We start from the raw sequence: 21,642 nt of genomic DNA, 5'->3' as shown, positions 1-21,642 counted from the left end.
GGATGTTAAATCCCCTTAACATGAGGGTAGGAGTTTATTAGGAGAGGAAGATTGTGTTGAGTTCCTTGAAAAAAGAGGAAGAATGACCTGGAGGTCAATAGAGTGATTTTGCTTATTTGAACCTCTTGCCAAGCTTTCTGAAAATTTGTTTTTCTCTTCAGCTACTTCTCACTATTTTATGAAGCAAATTGTTTATAATCTTCTACTAGCCTGAGTAACATCTTATTAACAAGTTTGTGCTCTAAACCCATATTGCTTTTGGCTACTTGGCAACAAAATAAAATCTTTACTGACTTAGGCTGTTTCTAGGCTTTTCTGATCTTGTTACCAAGATTGATTTATATCTGTTAAGCTTACATTTCAGGTAATAGTTTTGGTTAATGTCTGTTATTTTATCCATTTATTATTTTCTACCATCAGCAGCTTATTTAAATAGGTTGGTTGGTTAATTATGTGCAGTATATTTCCATTTTTATTCTATGGGTTTGCTATTTTGATTTTGATCGTTGTCTAATAAGTCATTATTCTGATACTACCTAGCTGACTCAGAAATAACTCCCACATTGTGGTTTACACAAAAGGTTTACTAAAAGAAAAATAACCCAGCACCAGGAAGATTTATGAGTGAAATTTATCAACCATTCAAAGAACATTTGATATCAATATTACACCAGTTATCTGCAAAGAGAAGGAAAGAAGATATTCTTCAAAACTCCTATGAGACAGCCATGGTCCTGATACCTAAATCAGGAAGAGATAAAGCAGAGAAAGAAAACTATACACTAGTATCTAATATCAGCACAAAATGTTTAATCCAGTGTTAGCAAAAAAAGATATAGCAACATATTGGAAGGATTATACACTGTCACCAACTTGGATTTACACCAGAAATAGAAAGTTGATTCAGTATTAGGAAAACTGTAAACATAGGACCACATTAATTGCATTATTATATCAAGAGGTGCAGAAAAAGCTTTTGACAAAATGTAGTTTTCATTTTTATTGTAGACACTAAAACTTGCAGGACTAAACTGTCCTTTTTTAAATATAATAAATTATATCTAAAACTAAGCTAGCATTACTGTAATAGATAGTTGCTAGGGGCCTATTCAATGAAATCAGAGATAAAGCAAGGATATTCATTGTCACCTCTTTTATTTCATATAGATAATGAAATTCTAGCTATAGCAATAAAATAAGAAAAAGAAATTGAGGAAATAAGCATGGTCAAAGACAAAATAAAATTACCAGGTTTTGGGGGGTTTTGTTTGGTTTTGGTTTTGTTTTTTTGAATAGGAAAAGTGCAATTTTATTTCCACTATAAGAGAAATGTAGCCCACCATTCAATTATGAACTTTAAAAAAATATTCTGAGAAAGAGTCTTTAGGCTTTGTTAAGCTGACAAATGCCTGCATGTCACAAAACCAGTTAAGAACCATCTGTCCAGTGTCTAATCTCCTATACCACATCCCGCCTATGTGGGAAATTAATAATCATTTAATTCCTATCCATACCATTATTTGGCAGAAGAAGCCTATTGTATTACTTGCCTTATTCTTTCAAATTGAGCTATATTTATGAAAAAGTACAATTCTTTTTTTATTGAGTATTATATTTTTCCCAAGTTATATGTAAAAACAATTTTTAACATTCCTTTTTAAAACTTTGAGTCCCAAATACTCTCCCTTCTGCCCCTCCCACCCTCATCAAGAAGGCAAGCAATTCAGTATAGATTATGCGTGTGTAGTCATGCAAAACATTTCCATATTATTCATGTTGTAAAAGAAAACAGACCAAAAAAAAAGCAAGAAAAATAAAGTTTTTTTTAAAAAGTATGTTTCAATCTGTATTCATACACCATCAGGTCTTTCTATGGGGATGTATAGCATTTTTCATCATAAGTCCTTTAGAGCTGTCTTGGATCATTGTCTTGCTAAGAATAGCTAACTCATTCATAGCTGATCATTATACAATATTGCTGTTACGTTGTACATAGAATATTTTACTTTTCATCGGTATATGTCTTTCCTGAGAGTGTCCTCCTCATCATTTGTTATAGCACAATAGTATTCCATCATAATCACATAGCACAATCTGTTCAGACATTCGTCAATTGATGGGCATCCCCTCAATTTCCAGTTCTTTGGTGCCAGAAAAGAGCTTATATGTATTTTTCAACACATAAGTCATTTTCCTTTCTGTTTTGTCTTTTTTTTTAAATCTCTTTTGGAATACAGGCCTCTAGTAATGGCATTGTTTGGTCAAAGGGTATGTATGGTTTTATAGTCCTTTAGGCATAGTTCCAAATTGTTTTATAGAATGGTTGAATCAGTTCATAACACCATCAACAATGCATTAATATCTCATTTTTCCCACATCCCCTCCAACATTGGTCATTTTCGTTTTCTATACTATTAGCCCATCTAATAGGTATGAGAAAATAACTCAGAATTGTTTCCATTTGTATTTCTCCCATCAGTAGTGATTCAGAGCATTTTTTTTAATATGGCTATAGATAGTTTTGCTAATTTTTTCTAAAAACTTCATATCTTTCAGTCATTTATCAAGTGGGGAATGGCTCTTATTTTTAGAAATTTGACTCAGTTTTCTGTATGTTCGAAAACGAGGCCTTTGTCAGAGAAACTTACTTCAAAAATGTTTTCTTTTTTTAATTTTTAATTTAAAAAATTTTTTTTTAGTTTTCAGTGTTCACTTCCACAAAATTTTGAGTTCCAAATTTTCTCCCCGTCTCATCTCTCCCCCATCACAAGATGGCATGCATTCTGTGTACCCCTTTCCCTAATCTGCCCTCCCTTCTGTCTCACCCTGCCTTCTCTTATCCCTTTCCCCCTCTGTTTTCCTGTAGGGCAGGATAGATTTCTATACCCTATTTCCTGTATTTCTTATTTCCCAGTTGCATGTCAAAACATTTTTTTTAACATGTGTTTTTAAAACTTTGGGTTCCAAATTTTCTAACTTCCTCCCTTCCCACCCAACCCACGTTGAGAAGGCAAGCAACTAGATGCTGGCTGTACATGTGTAGTCATGCAAAACACTTCCATAGTAGTCATGTTGTGAAAAACTAAGTATATTTCCCTTCATCCTATCCGCCCCCCCCATTTATTCTATTCTTCTTGACCCTGTCCCTCCTCAGAAGTGTTTGCTTCTGATTACTCCTTCCCAATCTGCCCTCCCTTCTATCATCCCCCTGCTCTCTTGTCTCCTTTACCCCCTATTTTCCTGTAGGGTAAGATAGATTTCCATACCCAATTGAGTGTGTATGTTATTCCCTCCTTAAGCTAAATCTGATGAGAATAAGATTCATTCATTCCCTCTCACCTTTCCCCGTTTTCCCTCCACTGTAAAAGCCTTTTCTTCTCCGTTTATGTGAGATAATTTACCCCATTCTACCTCTTACTTTCTTCTTCTCCTAGTATAATCCTCTCACCCCCTTAATTTTATTCTCCAGATATACCCCTTCATCTTCAACTCACCCTGTGCCCTCTATCTATCTATCTTTTTATCTATCTGTCTATCTATATATACATACATATACATATAATTTTTTCCCTCCAACTACCCTAATACTGACAAAGGTCTCATGAGTTACAAATATCATCTTTCCATGCAGGAATGTAAACAGTTCAACCTTAATAAGTCTCTTATGATTTCTCTTTCTTGTTTACCTCTTCATGTCTCACTTGAGTCTTGTATTTGAAAGTCACATTTTCTATTCAGCTCTGGTCTTTTCATCAAGAATGCTAGAAAGTCCCTATTTCACTGAATGACCATTTTTTCCCCTGAAGGATTATACTCAGTTTTGCTGGGTAGGTGATTCTTGGTTGTAATCCTATCTCCTTTGCCCTCCAGAATATTATATTCCATGCCCTGCGGTCCCTTAATGTAGAATCTGCTAAATCTTGTGTTATCCTGATTGTGTTTCCACAATACTTGAATTGTTTCTTTCTGGCTGCTTGCAATATTTTCTCCTTGACCTGGGAACTCTGGAATTTGGCTACAATATTCCTAGGAGTTTTCCTTTGGGGATCTCTTTCAGGAGGAGATCAGTAGATTCTTTCAATTTCTATTTTGCCTCTGGTTCTAAATATCAGGGCAGTTTCCTTGATAATTTCTTGAAAGATGATGTCTAGGCTCTTTTTTGATCATGGCTTTCAGATAGTCAATAATTTTTAAATTCTCTCTCCTGGATCTATTTTCCAGGTCAGTTGTTTTTCCTGAGATATTTCACATCTTTTCATTCTTTTGGATTTGTTCTACAGCGTCTTGATTTCTCATGAAGTCACTAGCTTCCAGTTGCTCCATTCTAATTTTTAAGGAAGTATTTTCTTCAGTAAGCTTTTGGACTTCCTTTTATTTGGCCATTTTGCTTTTAGGCATTCTTCTCCTCTTGGCTTTTTGGACCCTTTTGCCATTTGGGTTAGGCTATTTTTTTAAGGTGTTATTTTCTTCAGTATTTTTTTGATCTCCTTTAGCAGGCTGTTCACTTGTTTTTCATGATTCTTGTGCATCACTCTCAGTTTTTTCTCTACTTCTCTTACTTGCTTCTCAAAATCCTTTTTGAGCTCTTCCATGGCCTGGGACCAATTCATATTTTTCTTGGAGGCTTTGGATGTAGGAGCTTTGACTTTGTTGTCATGTTCTGATTTTGTGTTTTGATCTTCTTTGTCACCAAAGAAAGATTCTATGGTCTGACTTTTTGTGCTGCTTGCTCATGATCTCGGCCAGTTACTTGAGTTATAAACTTTGTTAAGGTAGGGGTCTGCTTCCAGTGTGGAGAATGTATTGTTCCAAGCTTTGGGGGTTTTGTGCAGCTGTTTTTAGAGATATTTCTAGAGACCTGTAAATTTTCAATTCTTCTGAGGTGCTGTGATCAAGTGCAAGGTGTTTACTCCTTTCCTGGCCTGTGCTCTGGTCTGTGAGTGACCACAAGCACTCTTTTCTGTCTTGGAACTGTGGGGAGGATTTCTTCTTCATCATCACTACAAGCTCCATCACTCCAGCACTCCTGCTCTACCCAGGACTGCCACCCAGGACTGTGACCCAGATCCAAGCATGGGCAAAGCAAGAGAATCCTGCACCAGCAGAGAGGTCCCTGCAGTCCCTTTCTGATCAGCCACTCCATTCCCCCTCAGTCTGTGGGCCAGAATGGGACTGGGACCCTGCGTTTCTCCCCCACTGCAGATACCAGCTTTCCCCACTGACTTGGCATTCGTGGGTTGAGAAGTCTGCAAACCGCCACAGCTGCCTGTGATTCAGTCCTCTGATGCCTGCTCCAGGTTCGCTGAGGCCTGTTTTGCCTGCATGCCCACGCCGAACTGCACTTCTCTTCCTGACTGGTGTGTTATACCTTTCCAATCAACCATCCAGGCTGTGTTGGGCTGGAAATTTGTTTCACTCTGTCTTTTTGTGGGTTCTGCTGCTTTAGAATTTGTTTAGAGCTATTTTTTATAGGTATTTGGAGGGTTTTCAGAGAGAGCTCAAGCAAGTCACTGCTTTTACTCCGCCATCTTCAAAATTATCAATTTTTGCAGGTATATGATCATTTAGAGAACCTTAGAGATTCAACCAAAAATAAACAAAGCAATAAATAACCAGTAAAATGTCAGGCAACAAAATTAAAACACAAAAATCATCAGCCTTTCTCTATATAACAAAACTCAAGTGATAGAGACAGAAAAAATCCCATTTAAAATAACTACAAATTGTGTAAAATATCTGCAATCTTCGTATCCCTAGGACTTATCATAGTGCCTGCACATAATAGGTGTTTAATAAATGCTGGTTGATTGAGTTTACCACCAAAACAAACAAAGAAATTCTATATCCTTCCTTCTTTCCTGAGCTTTACCAAATGCCTATTAGATACCTCAAACTGAATGTCCTAGAAGCACTTCAAATTCAGTATAACCAAAATAGAACTCATTATCTTTCCTGAAAATCCTCTACTCTTCCAAATTTACCTATAACTATGTAGGGCACCACCATCCTCACAGTCACTCAGGCTCATAACCTTCTTGTCATCATCTTCTCTTCATTTGTACTCCAAAGTATATCCAATTTGTTGCCAAGACCTGTTATTTTAATCTCTCGTGTACACCCCCTTCTCTCTATTCAAGGAATATCCACCCTATTGTGGTCCCTCATTACTTAATTCTTGGACTCTTCCAACATCCTTCTGGTTGGTTTCCTTTCCTTAAATTTCTCCCTTCTCCATTCTGTTCTCTCAGTTGCCAAAGTAATCTTCCTGGAGTTTGGTTCTTGCTCTATCATTCCTCTTCCCAGTAAACACCAGTGATTCCCTATTACTTTCAAAATCAAATACAAAATCTTTGTTTTGGTTTTTAAAGCACTTCATAATCTGGCCCCTGTTTCCCTTTCCTGTACTCTTCCACATATTCTACTATCTAGTGATATTGGCTTTATTGTTTGCCCTCACAGGAGACACTCCACCTCCAGACTGTGCATTTCACTGGCTGTCCCCCATTCCTGGAATACTGTTGTTCCTCATCTGTGCCTCAATTCAAATCCTGCCCTCTGTAAGAAGGCCCTTCTCAGTCCTGCTTACTGCTAGTATCTCCCCTCTAAGATTACTTCCCATTTACATTGAATATATCTTCTGTGTATTTAGTTGTTTGCATGTTGTCTGCCTCATTAGAATTGGAGTTCCTTGAAAGCATGTCTGTGTTTTTGCCTTTTTTTATATTCCTAGCAATTAGCACAGTGCCTGGTTCATATTAAGTATTTAATAAATACTTGTTGACTATTTGACTAAATACAGCTACCAGACTCCTTTACACAAAGAGGGACAGACTAAATCGTTGAAAGGATATATTAATCATTCGTAGTTGGATAGAGCCAACATAATAAAAGTTGTAATACAACCTAAATAGCTACAAATTCAATGCAATGTTAGACTACCAAAGTATTACTTTGTACAACTAAAAGAAAAAATAGCAGAATTCATTTGGAAGAGCAAAAGGTCAAGTATCTCAAGGGAATTTTTTTTTTAATAGGAAGTAACAAGGCCTTTGTTGTTGAGTCATTTTTCAGTCGTGTCCAACTCTTTGTGACCCCATTTGGAGTTTTCTTGGCAGATAGTGGAATGGTTTGCCAGTTACTTCTCCAGCTCATTCTACAGATGAGGAAACTGAGGCAAACAGGGTTAAGTGACTTGCCCAAGGTCATACAGCTACTAAGTGTCTGAGGCCAGATTTGAACTCAGGAAGATGAGTCTTCCTGACTCTAGGCTCACCCCTCTGTTCACTGTACCACCCAGTTGCTTCCTGTAAAGGGGATCTAGCAATTCTCAAATTATCTGATAAAGTAACAATTGTCAAAAATTATTTTGTGCTGGTTTAAAAAAAAAGAAAGTTTGATCAATGTAACTGACTCAGTATATAAGATTCAAAGACTAAGTCTAATGATAATAACTAGTGTTTATATAGTATTTTTAAGATTTTCAAAGCACTGTACATATGTTATAAAGCAATAAGCTTTATTATTCAGTAAAAGTGCTGGAAAACTAGAAAGTTTTGTAGAAAACTATAAAAGTTAGGCATAGAATTGTAGCTCACACTATTTACACAATAAGAACCAAATGGATACCTGACTTAGATACAAAAAGTTACAGTAGAGAAACAAGAAAGACTTGATCAAACTTATATAGAGAAGATCACAATAGAAAAACTGGAAATTTTCTTTTACATTAAAATTGAAAAATCTGTTGCACAAAAAAAAGTTAAGATGAGAAGGGAAACAGCTCCCTGGGGAAATTTTTTTATAGCACATTTCTTTGATAATGGTCTGATAGAGGAAAATTGATGCAAGGCTATAAAAATAAAAGCTGTTCCCCAGTGGATACATGGTCAAAGAATATGAATAAACAATTCTCTAGGGAAGAAATCCAAGCAATCAACAATCACATGAAAAAACGCTCTAAAATCACTAATAAGAAAAATACAGCTTTAAAGTTTTATGTCATACCCATCTGATTGGCAAAGATGTCAGAAAAGAAAAATGACAGTTGAATGGGCTGTGGGAAGATAGGCATACTAATCCACTGTTGGTATGCCTGTGAAGTGATTCAACCATTCTCAAAAGCAATTTGGAACTATACTCAACAAGTCACTGAGCATACATACCCTTTCACCCAGTGGTATTACTACTAAGCCTATGCCCAGAGAGATCAAAAGAAAGAGGGAAAGGACTATATGTACAAAAATATTCAGAGAGGCACATTTGTTATGGCAAAAACTGGAAACAAAGTAAGTGCCAGTCGACTTAGGCAATGGCTGAACAAATAATGGTACATGAATGAAATGGAATATTATGTTGTAACATGATGACAGAAGGGACAGATTGAGGGAAATCTGGGAGAACTTCAATGAACTGATATAGAGTAGAATGAGCAAAACAATGTGAACGTTTTGTACAGTGACTACAACAAACACTATAAAGGAAAACTGACTTGAAGTATTTAAGAAGTGTGATCAACAATGCCCATTTATGACAGTAGAAGACTGATGGTCATTTCATGCTTCCCACTTTTTGATGAGTTACAAAATGAGTCCTATATTTTCAGACATGGCCAATATGTGAATTTTTTTTAATACTTCATTTGTTACAAGGAAGGGCTTTCCTTTTTATTTTTTCTTTTGGAAACAGAGGGAGAAATGCGGAGGTAATGATAGCGATTCTAAACTGAAAGAAGACAAGAAGGAAAGAACAGTGAATCATTTAAAAAATAAACAGATGAGAGCAGAAGGAAATTTAAAAGGACCATAAATCAGCGGGGTAGTATTGAAACTTCTGTCAAATGTTAAATTTATTTAAAGGAGCAAGCTGCATGTAGAGATTCATGGTTTTGTGTACAGTCCTGTTTTTCTATTCTCTATATAGGGAATATTCATTTTTTTATGTTTGTCTCATTCATAATAAAAAGAATAGAAAGAAAAAAGAAAATAAACAGGTTATTGGTAGCAAGCTAGAAACTGTAATCCTTTATCACTAATAAAAAAGACTAACCAATATTCTTAGCATTGAAAGCCTCTCATTTGGAAGGAGTGTGACTTCCTTTTCATTTATCATCAGTTAGTAGAAACTGATTCCCTGTGTCCCTTGGTAGCATAAAGAGTCTTCTGTTGCCTTCACTGAAAATGTCATGAAATCTTCTCTTTTATCCCAGAACAAACTTTTATTTCCAGCATAAGAACAAACAGGAAGCCTTTTAGAATTTTTGTCTTTTTGCTCCTCTGTGTTAACATGTAAACTCTGTGGATTGATCTGCATATTTTATGAAGCCAAGGATTTGGATTTGAGGAGAGATGGACGGGAAACACTATTAGTAGCTCTAACAGTCCCTGAAGTCACAGAATCTCCAATTGTTATGTGTGATTGCTTAGAGTAAAATAAGAAATAAAGTCCTATTGTGGAATAGACGCACTAGTGTAACAAAAGGGCTTTCTTTGATTTAACTAAAGTTTTTATTTTCTTGTTCATCCTTTTGATGTATTCCTGTTCTTCAATTTGGTTTTCTATTTACAAATCATATTTTTCTGAGCTATAAGGTGTAACATCTCAATGAGTTTTCAAGTTACTTGTGAAGGAATTTTTTGACATCATTTTTAACTGATCAGTTAAATCCACAGTTATATAATAGGCACCCACTAGAAATTCAATTCTATATACCCAAGTTATAAAACCTTTATGAGGAGAAATTTAGTAAATATCTGTATAGCTATTTCTTCAGGAGGGCTGGACCTGAGTTCAAATCTCTGCTCTGAGATTGATGAGTTGTGTCTGCAAGTCACTTACCCTCATCTTAGCCTTCTCATCTATAAAATAGGGGGTGACAGTATTTGCACTATCTACTTCATGGGTTTGATGTAAGAAGAATATTTTGTGCACTTTAAAACTGTCCGTGGTGGTAGGTTAATAGTTTTATATATTCTGAATAATAATGGTAGCTAACATTTACAGAGCACTTACTATATGTATCATTTGTAAAATGAAGCAATGTGGCTGCTACTTAAGAAGCAATTAAGTATTGAGACTGAGCTCTAACTTGCTGTGTTATTCTGTTGCAAAACACTACCCTCTACTGTAGTAAACTTTGGATCAATCAAATGGAAACTATACTGACCTATTACATGGGAAGGTCACAAGAACTATTAATTTAAAAATATGAAGTTGTTTTCAGCATCCCTCCCCCCACCCCACCCCGCCACCCCAGGTTTTTATTACGTTGAGTGTCCCCTAGCTCCTGAATTCTTAACAACTTGATGACTCATTATAGAGCAGACCAATTGGCTCTCCACATCTGGGGCAACTGATAAACTCTACCCTTATAGCCTCCCTTCTGCCCCAAAACCAACCATATGGTTAGAGAAAATAGGAATTACTTCCTCTGCCAGTTTCACAAGGCATCAGATATCATTTTGGAACCAGTGTCCACAGGTCATTCCCCATAAGTCCTAAGACAATATTTGTTACGTATCTGGCAACTATACCAAGTACCCGTTATCTATATTTTACCTTTATTCTTTTCCAGGTGCACATACAATAGCAATATCTATTCCTATTTTTAATCGTTTTAACATTTTTAAAGAAACAAATGCTAAAAATAATTAGATGATTTTTCTTCACCTGTTCAAGTTGACAGGCTTTTCTGATGCAGACATTTGTCTTAATAGTAACTCAAATTTGTATATCACTTTAATGTTTATAAATTGCATGCTATAGACTAATGTTATAAGATATTTTCCAACTTTCCAGATTCTGATTGGATTATTTTACCTTGGCAGCTACCAGCTCTGCCCACTTGGAGGACCTTGCTTACCTGGATGAACAAAGGCATACTCCGTTGCGAACTTCTCTCCGAATGCCAAGGCAGAGCATGGGTGGTGCTCGTACACAGCAGGACTTGAGAGGTAAGAATGACCAGAAGAGTACAGGGAAAAAGGAAATGGGCAACAAGAACCAGGTGGTTTGTATCATAATCCCATGCTTAATAGAGAATGCTAGGAGACAAGATGATTTATCTTAACCTGGAATCTGTTCCTTTAACCTCTATCCTAGAGAACAAAGATAACCATAAAACTATTACACTAAATGTCAGTTCATAAAACTGCATAATTTCCAACTGGCAGGAGAACTGAGTTCTCCAAATACTGTAAAAAAAGGTGAAGGAACTATATCTGGTGCAGAAGAAAGATGTGGTGTCAGAGGACCTAGCGTCAAATCCTAGGCCTGCCACTTACTGTTTGTATAACCTCGGTTAAATTATTTAACTTTAGGTCTCAGTTTCCTGATCTGTAAAATAAGGGGTTTAGGTCCCTTCTGATTGAAAATGTATGATCCTATATGATAAGTGGGGAAAATATCCTTCCTAGGATTCTGCATTTCACAAGTAATTGTTGACAAATTTAAAGCTTTATCATATTATAAATATACTTAGTTTTAAATCAATTAATCCACAAACATTTATTTATTTGTTTGTTTGTTTGTTTGTTTATTTTTAGGCAATTGGGAGTAAGTGACTTGCCCAGAGTCACACAGCTAGTAAGGGTCAAGTGTTTGGTCTGAGGCCGGATTTGAGCTCAGGTCCTCCTGACTTCAGAACCAGTGCTCTATCCACTGAGCCACCTAGCTGCCCCACCACAAACATTTATTAAGCCTTTATCTCATACACAACCCTAGGCACAGAGCTAAACATTGGGGATATTAAGAAAACAGTGAAGAACGGTCCCTGCCTTCAAAGGGCTTACATTCTAATAGGAAAGATAACATATACATAAAAAGATACATACAAGAAACAATAAATGGAAGATAGTTGTAAAAAGAAAGGCATTAGTAACTGGGGGGACAGGGAGAGGCCTCCTGCAGAAGGTGGTGCTTGTGCTGAATCTTGAAAGTGAGGGATTCCAAAAGGCAGAGTAAGGAAAGGTTGGCATTCCAGCAGTGGGTGACAGCCATTGCAAAGACATGGAGCCGGGAGATCCATTGTGAGGAACAGCAAATAGGCCAATATAGTTGCATCAGAAGGGAAGTAATGTGTAAAAGATTAGAAAGGTAGGAAGGGGCTAGGTTCTGAAAAGCTTGAAATGACAAACAGGAAAGTTTATATTTGATCCTCAAGGTAATAGAGAGCCACGAGAGTTTATGGGATTGGAGGATAACATGGTTAGACATATGCTTTAGGAAAACCACTTAGATAGCTGTGTGGAGGATGGATGGAAGTGGGGAGAGATTTTAATGAGGGAAAACAAATAAAATGCTATAGGTAGGCAAGAGGTGTTAAAAGCCTGAACTAGGAAGGTGGTCCTGTGAGTGGAAAGAACGCAGCATTGTATAGTTGGGCGGCCTTAGGTGATCAGTCAACAAGTATTTATTTGTTAAGTGCCTGATCTGTGCTAGACACTGAACTAGGTGATGCGGGAATAAAAGACAAAAATAAAATAATGTCCCCCCTCAAGGAGCTTACATTCTCTTAGGGGAGAAAACATGCACACATATTCATTTCAATTCAGTAAACACTTATTAAACACCTGCTGTGGTCCAGGCACTATGCTAAGCACCAGGGGATACAAATAAGAAAAAGAAAGACAGCCCTACCCTCAAGGAGCTTATAGTCTAACAGGAGAAGACAAAGATGGAAGGGGGTGGGAGGGATACCAGGAGTACCAGGAGTGGGGATGTCATGTTCTCTGGAGTTCGCACCAAGCAGAGCTGCTAATGAAAAGTGGAGTTAAGTGGAAAGCCCAGAACCCAATACTCTGTAAAGTTTTGGGAAGAATTTAATGAACCATCTTCCAGCGCTTCAGTCAGAAAGGAAAGGAGACTAAAGAAGTTGGGAAGGTTTTGAGTATCCAAGGCTGAGTTAAACAGTATTATGAACAAATTTCAAGTGATGAGTTTTTCCTGGAAGGGACATCTTGTTCCATGGTGTTCAGACCACATATAAGTAAATAGAAAATATATCTGTTTAGGCTTCAACAGTTTACCTTCCTGAGGCTCAATTTGGTCATTTATAAAATGTGGAGGTTGGACCAAGTAACTTTTTAGGTTCCTTCCAACTCTTCATCTAAGATCCTATGAAAAAAGTGAAAGATAATTACAGTGTGGAAAAGAAAGGAGGAGGCAATAACAACTTGGAAGGCCTCTTGTAAGAGGTGGATCTTGAATTGACCTCTGAAGGAAGTTAGGAATTCTAAGAGGCAGAAGATAAAGGAAGGAGGGAGTACATACCAGGCGGGAGGGAGTGGGGAAGATAATGCAAAGGCATGAAGGCGGGAAATAAAATGTGGTATGTGAGTCACAATAGCATGTAGGTAAATTTGGCTAGATTGTAAAGTATGGGGAAAGGAGGACTTTGTAATAAGGCTTTGTAAAGACAGGCTGAAATCAGATGGTAAAGGACTTTGAATGCCAAACAGAAGTGTTTGTATTTCATCCTAGAAGCAATAAGGAACTACTAGAGCTGTTTCAGGAGTGAATGGTAAGACCTGTGCTTTAAGAATATCGTTTTGGTGACTGTATAGAGGATAGACTAGAGAGAAAGAGACAGATTACAAGCTCTATTTTGATTATGTTGGATTTGAGATGAGATGCCTACAAGACTTCTAATTCAGAACTTTTCAGGAACTTAGTTTCCTCTTCTATAAAATGAGCCATTCTGACTAGATAATCACCAAGCTGTCTTCCACCTTCAAATATTATAATGCTATGACTCTGTTTTCATCATCTGGTTCTCATTATATATGACCTGTTGCCCCTCATTCTCATTGTCCATATTACTGCGGCTAAAAAAGATCCATGAAAGGAGAATCATAAATGAATATTGTCTAGCTAGAAGTCAGCAGAATGTTACTTCAGTGATAGGTAGACTGGCCACATTCATACCCTAAATGAAATTGGTAAAGAAGTCAAATATGCAAAGAAGGCAGAGAGCCAAGGTGGCATAGTAAAGGCCGGGCCTCACCTGCTCTGTCCCAGATTCCCCTACAAACAGCTTAAAAATGATGCTTCAAAATGAATTCTGAAGCAGCAGAATCAACAAAGGGATGGGATGAAACAGTTTTCCGGCCCAAGACAACTTAGAAGGTTGTCAGGAAAGGTCTGTATCACTGAGTGAGAATGGAGTGCAGTGTTACACGGGCCATGCCCTAGCAAGCCAACAGCAGGCATTGAATTGGCAGCTGTAGCTCCCAGAGCTCTCAGCCCACAGATAGTAAGGCGGTGGGACAACTGGTCAGAAGGAGATTACAGAACTAGGTGCCTGTTATTCCCCAGTGCCTAGTTCAGCGCCTTTTTTGGCACTGGGCACAGGACTCTGTTGCATTGCCCATATGTGGTTCAAGGTTGCAGTCACAAGGTGAGAAGGAGCATGCAGGGACCTTGGTCACAATTCCAGGGTGGAAAAGAGTACCTGTGGTCACTCATAGATGAGCACAGGCCAGGAGAGCAGTGAACACACCTCTCCTTAGATCAGAGATGGGGGACTTGCAGCTTCGAGGCCACATGTGGCGCTGTAGGTCCTCAAATTCGGCCCTTTAACTGAATCCAAACTTTACAGAACAGTCGAAGGGCCACACTTGAGGACCTAGAGGGCCACATGTGGCCTCGAGGCTGCAAGCTCCCCACCCCTGCCTTAGATCATACCGTTCTGGGAAACTGAAAACTTACAGACCCCCAGAAATAGCTCTGAAAACAGCAACACAAAAAACCTGATGGCTTCGGACAGTGCCCCCTCCACCTGGGAGCAGAGCTCAACCTTAAAATAAAGTTAAAAGTCAAGAAACAGAGTGGAAAAATGAGCAAAACAAAAAAGAACTTGACCATAGAAAGATACTATGGTGATAGACAGGGAAGGTCAAAACACAAACTCAGAAGGCAACAAAGTCAAAACAGCTACATTCAGAGCCTCAAAGAAAAATGTGAATTGATCTCAGGCTCAAAAATAATTCCTGCAAGTGCTCAAAAAAGGATTTTAAAACTCAAATAAGAGACATAGAGAAAAAATTGGGAAAAGAAATGACAGTGATGCAATAAAATCATGAAAAAAAGAGTCAAAGAAGGCACACAAACAAAATACCAAAGAAAACAATGCCTTAAAAAACAGAATGGGCGAAATGGTAAAAGAAGCTCAGAAATCCACTGACGAGAACTCCTTAAAAAGCAGAATTAGCCACATGGAAAAAAGAGGTACAAAAATTCACTGAAGAGCTCCTTAGAAAGAAGAATTGGTCAAATGGAAGAAGAGGTACAAAAACTCACTGAAAAAAAATAGTTCCTTAAAAATTAGAATTGGGCAAGTGGAAGCTAATGACTCCATGAGACATCAAGAAGTAATATAGACTTGGAAACTGAGGGAATGCCTACATGACAGCCCTTTAAATACTTGAAGTTAGCTATGGTGTTTCCCTGAGTCTTTTCTTCAGATTAAACATCCACATTTCTTTCAACCATTCCTTATATACTAGGGACTCAAGGCCCTTCAGCGTCCTGGTTCCATTCCTCTGGACACTTTCCAGTTCAGCCTCAGCAATGTCCTTTCTAAACTGTGGCACTTAGAGCTGGACAAAATATTCCATATATGACCTGGAAGCTCTGCCTTCTTTACTGTAGCCCAGGATTGCATTTGACATTTTTGCTGCCATATCACATTGTTGGTGCACGTTGACTTTGCAGTACACTAAAATTTCCAGATCATCTTCAAACAAGCTAATATCTAACCGTGCTATCTAACTATTTTGTACTTAGAAAGCAGATTTTTTTTGTGTGCCTAAGAGCAAAACTGTACTAGAATCTCCATTAAATTTCATCTTAGATTCATCCCAATGGTCTATCCTGTCAAGATCTTTTTAGATCCTAGTATTGTTACCCACTGTTATTTATTCCTGTGAATTTTATATCATCTTAATATTTGATAAGGATGCTACCCTATGCTTTTATGCAAATCATTGTTAGAATGTTAACACAAGGCCAAGCATAGATTCTTGTGACACTCCACTGTGAATACCTTTTTCCAAATTGTCATAAAACTCTGAGTCTGTCCATTCCCAACCAGTTCCAAATGCATCTAATAGTGCTGTCATCTACAACATATTTTCCTTTCCTTTCCACAAAAATAGCATGAGAGGCTTCATCAAATGTTCTGTTACAATCTAGGTAAACTCTGTAGCATTCTGCTGATGCTATAGTTTAGTAAACTTGTCAAAAAAGGAAATAAGGTTGGTCTGGCTTGTTTTTCTTGCTAAAGCCAGGCTTTACTTTTCATGATGCACTGCTTCCTTTTATAAAGATCCACTAACCATATCTTTAAGAATATGTTCTAGAACTTTGCCAGAAATTGAAATCAAGCTTCCTGGCCTATAGTGTACAGACTCTAATCTCTTCCCTTTTTTGAAAATGAGGACAACATATACCCTTCTCCAGTCCTGGGTCACCTCTTCACAGTCTTTCAGATATTGCTGACAGTAGCTTAACAGTCACATTCACCGTATCACATCTTTCAGAACTCAAGGATGTAGTTCATTTGGGCCAACTGGCTTGAATTCATCATAATAAGCTAGATTTTGTTTTATCCTTTACAGTCCAAAAGTCATTCTTCTTGTCAGAAAAAGACAGAAAATCATTTTGAGTAGTTTTTTCTTTTCTGTTGTCAGTTATTGTCATTCCATCCACCCTGAGTAGCAGTGCTGTACTTCTGTTTCAAGTGCCGTACAGTAAATATCATTTGTTCAGTCATTTTTCAATCATGTTAGACTCTTTATGACACCCCCCGCCCTTTGAGGTTTTCTCGGTAAAAGTACTGGAGTGGTTTGCCATTTCTTTCTCCAGCTCACTTTACAGATGAGGAAACCAAGGCTTACAGGGTTAAGTGACTTGCCCAGGGTCACAAAGCTAGTAAATGTGTGAGGCCAGATTTGAACTCAGGAAGGAAGTCTTCCTGACTCCAACCCCAGCACTCTATCCACTGTACCACTTAGTTGCCCCACAGCAAATATCATACCTGTTGTGTATATAGCATATGTTACAAAACCATATTGCAGTTCCAAAATCCTTTAAGACTTTGCACCACCAAATACCAAAGCTTTCTGGAAGCTCTTCCCCTGAATGGTATGCCACACTCTTTGGTGATTCCATCCGTCTGTCTCAGGGAGGCTCCACTTGTCATTCGTATTAGTCCTGGTTGCTAGAGTTTGCTGATTAATGGGATGTGGTATTGCAAACTTCCTTCCAAATGTCTTCTTTCTTTAGGAGTTTCCTGTCAAATATTTAGATAAAGAGAACATCTTTTAAGTATTGATGCATGAGAGGATGATTCTGTATACAATTAGCATTACAGAATTGGTATATTTTATTTCAAAGCTCTAGACTTAAAAAAAATTCCTTTAAAAAGTAATATAGTATCTTAAATACTGTTCACAAGGGAATGATATTGTCTTGTAATAGAATTCACAATGCATTAACAAGCAGAAAAAACATACTTGGCAAACAGAATTTCCATATATTTTTGCTGGTCTACTTGCCAAGCCTTCATAATCTGTGATTTTGTCCTAAATGTTTAGCATTATTGTAGAAACAGAATAAAATTATTTTCCTGGTATGCTTTTCTTTAGTGTGTCACATAGTACCCTTTCATTTAAACAGCCGTACAGATTTCAGTTTCATATCTTTCTCTGCTTGTGATAAAGGTAATACGTATTTTTTAGCTTTTAAGTAATAAAGTGATTGGAAGTGTTTTTTATTACAGGAGGTTGGGCTTATCTTCTGAGTTAAGCATTTACAAGGTATTACTTGAAACAGTGGACTTTGTTAGTCTGATATAAGCTTTGATTTAGAATGAGCTTTGAATCAAATCCTAGCCTCCCAGTTTTCAGAACATAGTGAAGAGTTGGCACTGAATGTTACATGTCCTCTAGAACCCTGTTATGCACTGGGTGCTTACTAACTATTCAATAACCATATGATATTTCTGCCTGTAATGGTAGAGGATGAATGTACTTCTAGAGATTTATTTATTGTCTTCTCAAATGAAAGCCTGTCTACCAGGAAATATTTATTGAAACACCAGACCCTGTAGAGAAGATATAACAGAAATTAACGATGAAGTCCTTGCCTTCAAGAAGACTGCAATCTAATTGCTCAGCATAAAGTGGGAAGAATTGAAACAGAAACAGTAAGAAGTAGTTTGGAAATTGGTTTAGAAGTTATTGGCGTAAATGTAGTTTGCATAGGATGCACATTTCACTTAATAATTCTCCCTAATGATGATTACTATAGTGCATTGTCCTCCACAATAGAAGGCTGTGGAGTTTAGACATTATTTAGACTCTTCCACTGAAAAGCATTAACAGTACTTAAATCTTAACATCTGACTTTTTTTTTTGTTAGTGAGACAATTGGGGTTAAGTGACTTGTGTAGGGTCACACAACTAGTAAGTGTTGAAGTGTCTGGTCTGAGACTGGATTTGAACTCAGGTCCTCCTGCCTACAGGGCCAATGTTCTATCTACTGCACCACCTAACTGCCCCAAAGTCTGACTTCTAAATGTTCATTCTTTATCATGACTTCCCAATCCAGCTGCGTTTCTGACAACTCTTCTAGTGAATTAGATACTTGTGGTTAACTTCTGTAAAGGACAGTTATATTGATAAAATGATCATAGGAGGCTAACAACTGCTAGGTGCCACAGTAGATAGAGCACAGACGTGGAGTCAGGTGGCCCTGATTCAGAACCAGCCTCAGACACTTCCTAGCTGTGTGACCCTGAGCAACTCACTTAACCCTGTTTGCCTCAGTTTCCTCATTTGTAAAATGAGCTGGAGAGGGAAATGGCAAACCACTGCAGTACAACAAACAACAACAAAATGTTTAAAAACAACAAAATAACTAGTAACTCTTGTTTCACTACAGTGTCCTCTTCCATCACCAAAGCCTGATGTCCACTGACAACTATTTATTAAAAGCAAGGTTAGAAGGTTTTCAAATTGAATTTTAAATACTTATTTTGGACCCATATTTTTTCTAAATGTAAATATCCCTGTGCTGTAATGAGATGATTAACTGATATAGAAGGTAGATATCCACTAAAAAATATGCCATTCCGACCAATCTAATCAAATCTCCTACCCTACCTCTAAATACCTGGATATAGTAGTGTAGATATTATAAAGAAAGTGGGAACCTTTAGCAAAAGGCAGAGAGAATAGGGATGCTGCCAAAGGAGAAAAAAAGGCAGTTGGTACTTATGGTCAGTTTTAAGGAGTCTGTGGAAGGTGACCCAGAAGAATAGCACACTGTCCCTAAGTTCTTGTGTTAGAGGGCTTAACCATTTGTTAATGAGTAAAATGAAACTTTCTTGTCCTTTCTTAAACTCTCGTCAAACTATAAGGCTTTGAAGGAGCTATACATTTAATTAAGCGATTAATTTTCACTGTAATTCAATGTCCTTGAGACTTCATTTTGTTGTATACAGGTATAATTTTTGGTTAACTGTTTTAACACATTTCAGTTTATGGGTATTGTGGGGAGGGTACTGATTAAGGGGTATTGGCAGGCCCTAGCATAAAGTTAGCATAGCCAGGAATCAACCTGACTCCTGTCAAGACTATGAATTTAATTTTTGTATGACAAAAACAATGCTTATACCATTCTGGAGACCTTTACTTGTCTTGATTGGTAACTGTCATTATGGAGTTGAATGTGTACCATGGGGTTCAATCATAGAACTATGATTAGGGTATTTATTCATCTTCAACTCTACCTGGGTGATTCTCAGATGTACAAGATGATCTTATACTTGTCACCTATGATCCTCCCTCCACCCCCAAGGACTTTAGGTTCACATAGACCTGGGCCTAGTCCTGGGAACGTGATCCCCACCCCTCCCCTCAAAAAAAGTCTTGTTTTCTCTCTTTGGCTTATTGCTCCACTTGGAGTTAATCCAAAATAGAGCTTAGGTATGGCTTATGTCTGGTTTCCCAGCAGTGGGTAACAGTGTCTTCACCATCTGCACAAGCACTCCAAGTACAATATTGTAACCTGGTATAGAATAGCATTTATTTTACATACCACTTTACATACCACAGAAAATAAATGACATAAAAACCTCACAGGAGCCTATGAACAATCTTGTTGTCGTTGTTCGGTTGTTTCCATGACCCCATTTAGAGTTTTCTTGGCATGGATACTAAAGTGGTTTGCCATTTCCTCCACTTCATCTTACAGATGAGGAGCTGAGGCAAACAGGGTTAAGTGACTTGCCCAAGTTCACACAGCTAGTAAATATCTCAGGCTGGATTTGAACTCTCTGACTCCAGGCCAGCACTCCATCCACTGCTCCACATAGCTTCTCCCCTAGGAGCAATACAATGCTTGGCTCTGTGATCTTTAATATTCTTAGCAATAAAATACTCATGCAGTCCATAAGACTTTAGGTTCCCCCCAGAAGTTAAAGATACTTTGAAGGACTGCTGAACAGATACTCCTAATTCACCTTGGACCTACACCATCCAAGCAACTCACAGCAGTAGTAGGACTGGCAACATCCAAATTTCATGATCCACCATGACATTCCTTTAGACCTTCAGCTGCAAGGCAGTCCTCTGCTGAGAATCTAATCTTGAGAAGTAGCTGTTGATGAATCTTCTTCCCCAAACTCAAAAACATAAAAATGTTTTGGTAGCTTTTCATTTTTATGAAAAGACCATGAAACTCTACTCTCTGACTTATTCTCAAAAAAGAAAACAAAAAGTCCAAAAAAGACGTCTATGAACTGCTCTCTCAGGCCTGCCTGGGCAAGCACAGACCTTATCTACATGTTTCTTCTGAAAGCTACCCTTTTCTGGTTGGAGTGAGGGAGGGAAAAGGGAGCATCGTGTAGTGGAAAGAATGCTGGATTTAGAGTTACAGAATCTGGCCTCAATTATGATTCTGCCACTTATTATCTGTGTGACCTTGGGCGAGTCTCTTAGCCTCTCTAAGCCTGTTTCTTTTTCTGTAAACTGAAAGGTTTGGCTGGCTCTAAATCTTTGATCCCCTACCTGCCTCCCCACCACCACCACTTTGCTGCATTCTGGTCTGTAACTCAAAGGGAGAGGAAGCACAAGGAAAGAAAGAAGAAAAGGGGAAGGTGAGGGAAGGACCAAGACGTTTTACAGCTCACTTATATTGACCACTGAGTAGGTAAGATAGGACACAACAGAGCCGGGATTCAAATCCATTACACACAACTCCAAATCCAGAGTTCTTTCCACTGAATAACCGTCTCTCCTGGTTTTCTTAAAGAACAGCATTATCTGATACACTGTGTCTCTTGATCTAGAAACTAAAGCAGTAGCAAACTCACAGCATCTCTCCCAGAAAAACCAGTACTTTAAAATAGGATAATGAGGAGAGTGATTCCAAGTGTCAGAGGACTTCCTGAAAAAGCCCTTGTGCTTGGAAAAAGAAGTCCATTAAATCATATAATCCTCTAACAAGCTATTTATTGCCCCTTTGAATTAGGTAGCAAAATAGTTAAAGGAAGACTCCAGAGTTGTGTGAAAGAGTCCCATCATGACATCCACTTTGTCTAGATAACATATGACTCAAAATTGTGTTTTAAGTTCAGAAGAG

General features: G+C 37.8%; 1 protein-coding gene across 6 annotated transcripts in view; it reads left to right on the top strand.

Moving 5' to 3' along the window:
* TANC2 (tetratricopeptide repeat, ankyrin repeat and coiled-coil containing 2) overlaps positions 1–21,642 on the top strand; it is a 511,647-nt gene that overhangs the window by 369,992 nt on the left and 120,013 nt on the right. For all 6 annotated transcript variants that reach the window (XM_020997389.2, XM_020997396.2, XM_020997393.2 and 3 more), the window contains one exon: positions 10,824–10,949. In XM_020997389.2, the coding sequence (XP_020853048.1) occupies positions 10,824–10,949 (126 nt within the window). The remainder of the gene's footprint in view (positions 1–10,823; positions 10,950–21,642) is intronic.

The sequence above is a fragment of the Phascolarctos cinereus genome, unplaced genomic scaffold (genome assembly GCF_003287225.1).
Source record: "Phascolarctos cinereus isolate Bilbo 61053 unplaced genomic scaffold, phaCin_HiC Scaffold_5;HRSCAF=322, whole genome shotgun sequence".
NCBI classification, from domain to species: domain Eukaryota; kingdom Metazoa; phylum Chordata; class Mammalia; order Diprotodontia; family Phascolarctidae; genus Phascolarctos; species Phascolarctos cinereus.
Note: the sequence above shows the minus strand (reverse complement) of the source record. Positions and strands in the feature narration are given on the sequence as shown.